This window comes from Tachysurus fulvidraco, chromosome 14 (genome assembly GCF_022655615.1).
Source record: "Tachysurus fulvidraco isolate hzauxx_2018 chromosome 14, HZAU_PFXX_2.0, whole genome shotgun sequence".
Classification (NCBI taxonomy): domain Eukaryota; kingdom Metazoa; phylum Chordata; class Actinopteri; order Siluriformes; family Bagridae; genus Tachysurus; species Tachysurus fulvidraco.
Window position 1 is genome coordinate 2,010,963 of NC_062531.1, and position 6,800 is coordinate 2,017,762.

Consider the following 6,800-nt stretch of genomic DNA (forward strand, 5'->3'; position numbering starts at 1 on the left):
GCTTAGACAAATGTACAGTACAGAATAAAGTCATGGTGCAGTGGGGAAAGAATTCATACCGTGTATGACACACACACACACACACACGCACACACACACACACACACACTTAAACAACTGGAGAGCTTAACACAGACTTAAATCACACACGCAGTGCGCACATGCAGTCTTGTAAGACACAGGTGTGTGTGTGTGCGTGTGTGTAAAAGGTCTTCAGCTCCATCCGTGTGTGTGTGTGTTTGTGTGAAGCGTCTCAGCCTGCTGATTTTACAGTGTGTCGAACAGACCGTTAAAACTGACAAGATAACCGAGACATATGAGAGTCCATTGTGTGGTCTGAGGTGCGCGCACACACACACACATTCATTCACACACATTTATACACAAACACACACACATTTTATCACACATACTCTCTCACACATTCACACACACACACACACACACACAAATAGTTATACACACACACACAGTTATACACACACAGTTATACAAACACAGAGTTACACACACACACAGTTACACACACACACACAGTTTTATACACACACACACACACACTTACACACACACTTACACACACACACAGTTATACACACACACACAGTTACACACACACACCCTCAGAATCATTATAATCAATTCATTATCTTTAATTCTCTAAGATCTGGAAAAACTAAAAACAACAATTTTGCAGTAATAATTATAATATAATAAACAAGGTGAAAGTGGACACGATGACGATGACACACCACCCGCTAAAAACCCGTTTAACCCCCGAGGAGCAGGAGAAGAATAATAATAAGAATAATAAGAATAGCCCAAATGAAGAAAGCTCCAGGTTCAGGTGTAAATGTGATACAGTACATCATGTCAGTCTGAGGCTCTTACACAACACTCACTTACAGCTGCTTTAATCAGGGGAAACAAAACAGTTCAGAAACGTTGGTCTGGAGCTTCGAAACAACCTCGAGTTCATCTGGGTCCTCACACACACACACACACTCACTGTTTATATATTTATATATATATATATATATTATTTTACAATGTAATCCCTAGTTCCAAAGTCTTGCCCAGTGTTGCACCACTTGTCCTCCGAACACTTGCGTCCCCACACACACACACACACACACCAAACAGCAGCTCCAGAAATGATCCCTCGACAGATTAAGCTTTGTTCAGTGCCTCGGCTCCAGTCTTTCCTCTTCCACACACACTGCATCGACACCTGCTGCGTTCACTTATTAATTCCTTCTTATTTCACTTCAGCTACTGAATCAGCTACTGAATCAGCTTCAGCTACTGAATCAGCTACTGAATCAGCTACTGAATCAGCTACTGAATCAGCTTCAGCTACTGAATCAGCTTCAGCTACTGAATCAGCTTCAGCTACTGAATCAGCTTCAGCTACTGAATCAGCTACTGAATCAGCTTCAGCTACTGAATCAGCTACTGAATCAGCTTCAGCTACTGAATCAGCTACTGAATCAGCTTCAGCTACTGAATCAGCTACTGAATCAGCTTCAGCTACTGAATCAGCTACTGAATCAGCTTCAGCTACTGAATCAGCTACTGAATCAGCTTCAGCTACTGAATCAGCTACTGAATCAGCTTCAGCTACTGAATCAGCTACTGAATCAGCTTCAGCTACTGAATCAGCTACTGAATCAGCTTCAGCTACTGAATCAGCTACTGAATCAGCTTCAGCTACTGAATCAGCTACTGAATCAGCTTCAGCTACTGAATCAGCTACTGAATCAGCTTCAGCTACTGAATCAGCTACTGAATCTCTGACTTTTGGTCATCTTTATGCTTAGACGTTTATTCTAGGGTTTATTTTCGCCGACTGCAGATGTCTTAACCGAATTAAACGTCGATATCGTCGCTCATTGTCTCTTTATCTCGTCGTCTTGTAACGAGCGACGATTCGGATCGACGGATCAGTTTTCTTGAAACGAATACCGCGATAAACAGACGCGAATAAAATCCGTGCGACTCCTGAAAAATAAATATATTCTGTCGAATGAAGCGTTCAGGTGTTCGGGTGTAAAAACGGTAACGAATATGAACAGCTGGTGCGTTAACACTCGTTTCATCACTATATTAATGTAGCTGCCATTTTAATTTGCCGTAGCGCTTCGTCTGGGATGTTAAACGACAGCCGCGGTCCGTCTGGGTTAAATCACATATATAAAACATTCGTCTGTACGCAAAAAAAATAATAAAAAATGACTTGGCGGCTAACAAGCTAGCATTCGCTACTGCTGCTCTGACGAGCGCTTGCTCTTCAGAGCCGAAAGATCCCGACGTTTTTTAGGCGCATAATAAGAATCATAAAAAAAATGTTTGACATCGCGAGCGTGACGTGATCGTTTAGAAGAGAAGATTAAAAGTGACGGGTAAAAAAAAAGAGAGGTAAAAAGATGAGTAATGAGGTCGGGGGGGGGGGTGATGGGGTGCGGCGGGGTTTCGATGACGGAAGGAAGAGATTGTGGTCTGTGTGAAATTCTGATCCTCTGAAGACAAAAGCTAGAGATCACAAGCTTCAGTTTATCTCCGCTTCAGGCACGACATGACACGTGACTGAAATTCACTCCGGCGCAGGATGAGGAGAGTTCCTCAGATGTGGCAGGGGCTCGGTTTCATCTCTCACACACACACACACACACACACACACACACACACACACACACACACACACACACACACACACACAGGACATGTGGGAGAGTGTGACCGCACACAGGGAAGGAAAAACTATACACTTTCGTGGATATCGTGTTCTAAGACGTTGCCCTGAGGTCACACATTCCAGAGCTATGTGTTAATCCCGGTGTCATCAGCCAGCTTGTTACATTGCTGTGTTAATGACCAGATGGAGGTTAATGACCAGATGGAGGTTAATGACCAGATGGAGGTTAATGACGTGGTCTGAAATCTTTAAAAAGAGAGTAAGTAAGTAGGAAAAAAAATAACAACGATGACGCTAACGATCTCGCGAGGCTGTAAAAAGTAGCTCTGACTGAGGAAGAGGTTCGAGCCTGGAGTGTTATAGCACTGTCGCTTATCTAGGACACACACACACACACACACACACACACACACCCACACCCATACACACACACACACACACGCATACAGGAGGTCAGAACAACTGCATCAAAGTACCAAGAACCTCCGTTGTCCTGTGTCAGTGTTGAGTCGCTCCGAACGACGACAATGTCTGAATAAACAAGGACGAGTCCACGGTGGTTTACAGACTGCTGTCTCGCTCCCACCGACACCAGAGAGAGAGAGAGAGAGAGAGAGAGAGAGAGAGAGAGATTGACTCCATTTACACCTGTTTCCATTTACACACATCTGGATTTAACAGAAACTATTTTAAAAAGGTGTTGGTTTATAAACTGTTTCTACAAATGCAGGAATATTTTAAGATACTTAAAAACAAAACAACAACAAAAAAAAAACATGGTTTACAAAATCGCTCCTCGTTTCTGGTCCAGAAATTGTTTCGGGATACGACACAGAAAAAGTTGGGAAGCTCTCGCGTCATGTCGACGTCGTCGAGTTTCTAGCAGCTCTCGTTTTATCGTCGATCGTAAGACTGGAAATTTAAAATCTAGAACTCTACAGACGCGAGAGATAAAAATGCAGTAACTCGTGATTAGCTGGACGTTAGCTGGCAGACGTTAGCTGGCTAGCTTAATGCCAAGGAAACCCTCGACCCCAAGAAACGTGCTCGGCTCCGCCCCTTTTTTCCCCACAAAAGGGAGAAGAAGGAAAGAGGGGAAGGAAGAAGTTTATATTATTTGTTTCCCACCTTACAGTAACGCCGACATACGGCAGCTTTATTCGCAGGCGGCTCGTTCGGACGACGCTAACTCGAGTGCTGTGACGTAGCCGGACATCGATTTGGGTGCTGCGTGAAAATTAGCGAGATTTTAGTTTGACTAATTAAGAGGAATTGCATTAAAGGTTCTCGTTTGACTCGACCTCGTAACAAACTGATCCTAATTTCCAGCAGGATTCTCGTCATTAATTAGAAATAAAAGGAAATGAAATAAATAAATAACAGAGAAACTAATTCATTAAAAGTGAAGTATTTATTTGATTTGATTTATTTATTTATTTATATACTAATTTCTTGCCTATTTCTGTGTCGTCTGTCTGCGCGCTCTCTGCTTTACTCGGAGTCTGACGATACAGCTACTGAATAAGTAGAGGACTACGTTAGTGTTCAGTAATGCGGTCACGGACGTCACGGAGACGTCTAGAGTCGGTTTAAACTGGGTTTAAAGTAGAGGAGCCTCGGGTTACTGTGAAATATGAATTCCTAATTGTAGAGATGCAGGAAACAGGAAGTGTAAACGTGTCAGAGAGAGGAGGGGGGAGGGTCCCCCCTCAGGTGTGCTGGGTTGCCAGTTCTTGGCCGATGAACCTGCGCAGACGCTCCAGGTACTGGCTGTAGAGCTCGATGTCGTTGTGTCCCGCCCCCTCCACCCACAGGGGCTCTACAGCTTTGGGGCAGCGCTCGTACAGGGCCAGGCCATGGGAGAAATCGATCACCTCGTCCTCTGTCCCATGGATGATCAACACTGGGGAGGAGATCTTAGATACCTTCTCTATACTGCAGAGTGAGAGAGAGAGAGAGAGAGAGAGAGAGAGAGAGAGAGAGAGAGAGAGAGAGAGAGAGAGATGAGTTGCACAAGGCCGAGGTTCGTGTTTGCCATCAGTGACATCAGTAATTATCTGATGTCACTCTTTAATTATCCTCTCACACAGTCAGAGCAGCTGTGTGTGTGTGAGAGAGAGAAAAAGTGTGTGAGTTCAGTAATAGAGTGTATCTTATAAGGTTTCTTATTAACTAGTAAATGACAGAACAGATCATTTGTGTGAGGAATAAATACAAGAAAATAATCAGTGACGTTTCTGTTAAACCATTAAATCCTGTCCATTATTTTTGTCATTGTGCTGTACGTGTGTGTGTCATTGTGTGTCATTGTGCTGTACGTGCGTGTCATTGTGCTGTACGTGTGTGTGTCATTGTGTGTCATTGTGCTGTACGTGTTGTGTGTGTCATTGTGCTGTACGTGTTGTGTGTGTCATTGTGCTGTACGTGTTGTGTGTGTCATTGTGCTGTACGTGTTGTGTGTGTCATTGTGCTGTACGTGTTGTGTGTGTCATTGTGCTGTACGTGTTGTGTGTGTCATTGTGCTGTATGTGTGTGTCATTGTGCTGTACGTGTGTGTGTCATTGTGTGCGTGTCATTGTGCTGTACGTGTGTGTCATTGTGCTGTACGTGTGTGTCATTGTGCTGTACGTGTGTGTCATTGTGCTGTACGTGTGTGTGTCATTGTGCTGTACGTGCGTGTCATTGTGCTGTACGTGTGTGTCATTGTGCTGTACGTGTGTGTCATTGTGCTGTACGTGTGTGTGTCATTGTGTGTGTGTCATTGTGCTGTACGTGCGTGTCATTGTGCTGTACGTGTGTGTCATTGTGCTGTACGTGTGTGTCATTGTGCTGTATGTGTGTGTCATTGTGCTGTACGTGTGTGTCATTGTGCTGTACGTGTGTGTGTCATTGTGTGCGTGTCATTGTGCTGTACGTGTGTGTCATTGTGCTGTACGTGTGTGTCATTGTGCTGTAAGTGTGTGTCATTGTGCTGTACGTGTGTGTGTCATTGTGTGCGTGTCATTGTGCTGTACGTGCGTGTCATTGTGCTGTACGTGTGTGTCATTGTGCTGTACGTGTGTGTCATTGTGCTGTACGTGTGTGTGTCATTGTGTGTGTGTCATTGTGCTGTACATGCGTGTCATTGTGCTGTACGTGTTGTGTGTGTCATTGTGCTGTACGTGTTGTGTGTGTCATTGTGCTGTACGTGTTGTGTGTGTCATTGTGCTGTACGTGTGTGTGTCATTGTGTGTGTGTGTCATTGTGCTGTACGTGTGTGTGTCATTGTGTGTGTGTCATTGTGCTGTGTGTGTGTGTCATTGTGTGTGTGTCATTGTGCTGTGTGTGTGTGTCATTGTGTGTGTGTCATTGTGCTGTGTGTGTGTGTCATTGTGTGTGTGTCATTGTGCTGTGTGTGTGTGTCATTGTGTGTGTGTCATTGTGCTGTGTGTGTGTCATTGTGCTGTATGTGTGTGTGTCATTGTGTGTGTGTGTCATTGTGCTGTGTGTGTGTGTCATTGTGTGTGTGTCATTGTGCTGTGTGTGTGTGTCATAGTGTGTGTGTCATTGTGCTGTGTGTGTGTCATTGTGCTGTGTGTGTGTGTCATTGTGTGTGTGTCATTGTGCTGTGTGTCATTGTGTGTGTGTCATTGTGCTGTGTGTGTGTCATTGTGCTGTGTGTGTGTGTCATTGTGCTGTGTGTGTGTGTATGTTGTGCTGTAAGGACCCACTTGGGGAAGGCGTCGAAGCAGTAGGTCTTCTTGGTATCAGGGAAGGCGACCCTCATGCCCGAGGTGAGCGGAGAGTGCAGGATGACGGCCGCACACTCGTAGCGTGACGCCAGGTCCACCGTGGGAACCGTGCCGATGCTCTGACCGTACAGGATGATGTTCTCGGGGCTGATGCCGTATCTGAGACCAACAAATCATACATAAAAGCGACGTTAGGATTTCCACAGCTCAGGATTCCTCCCACATTACAGAAAACTCCTTCATAATAAAATCGAGGATAGTTTCATTAAAGGTCTAATGGGTTTGTACTGGCACTGTGGATCCTGGGGGCGGAGCTTCCCCGACATGGGCGGGAATCACCTGAATGTCTGGGAGGTAAAAACGGGGCACTGATC

The 6,800-nt window shown here is 44.8% G+C and overlaps 1 protein-coding gene across 1 annotated transcript in view; it reads right to left on the reverse strand.

The window, feature by feature from the left end:
* Positions 1 to 629: 629 nt before the first annotated feature.
* The window catches only part of abhd17ab (abhydrolase domain containing 17A, depalmitoylase b), an 11,255-nt gene continuing 5,084 nt past the window's right edge, over positions 630 to 6,800 (reverse strand). The window contains exons 4-5 of the mRNA XM_027157194.2: positions 6,406 to 6,585; positions 630 to 4,630 (exon numbers count right to left, since the gene is read on the reverse strand). Of these exons, the coding sequence (XP_027012995.1) occupies positions 4,405 to 4,630; positions 6,406 to 6,585 (406 nt within the window). The 3' untranslated portion in view covers positions 630 to 4,404. The remainder of the gene's footprint in view (positions 4,631 to 6,405; positions 6,586 to 6,800) is intronic.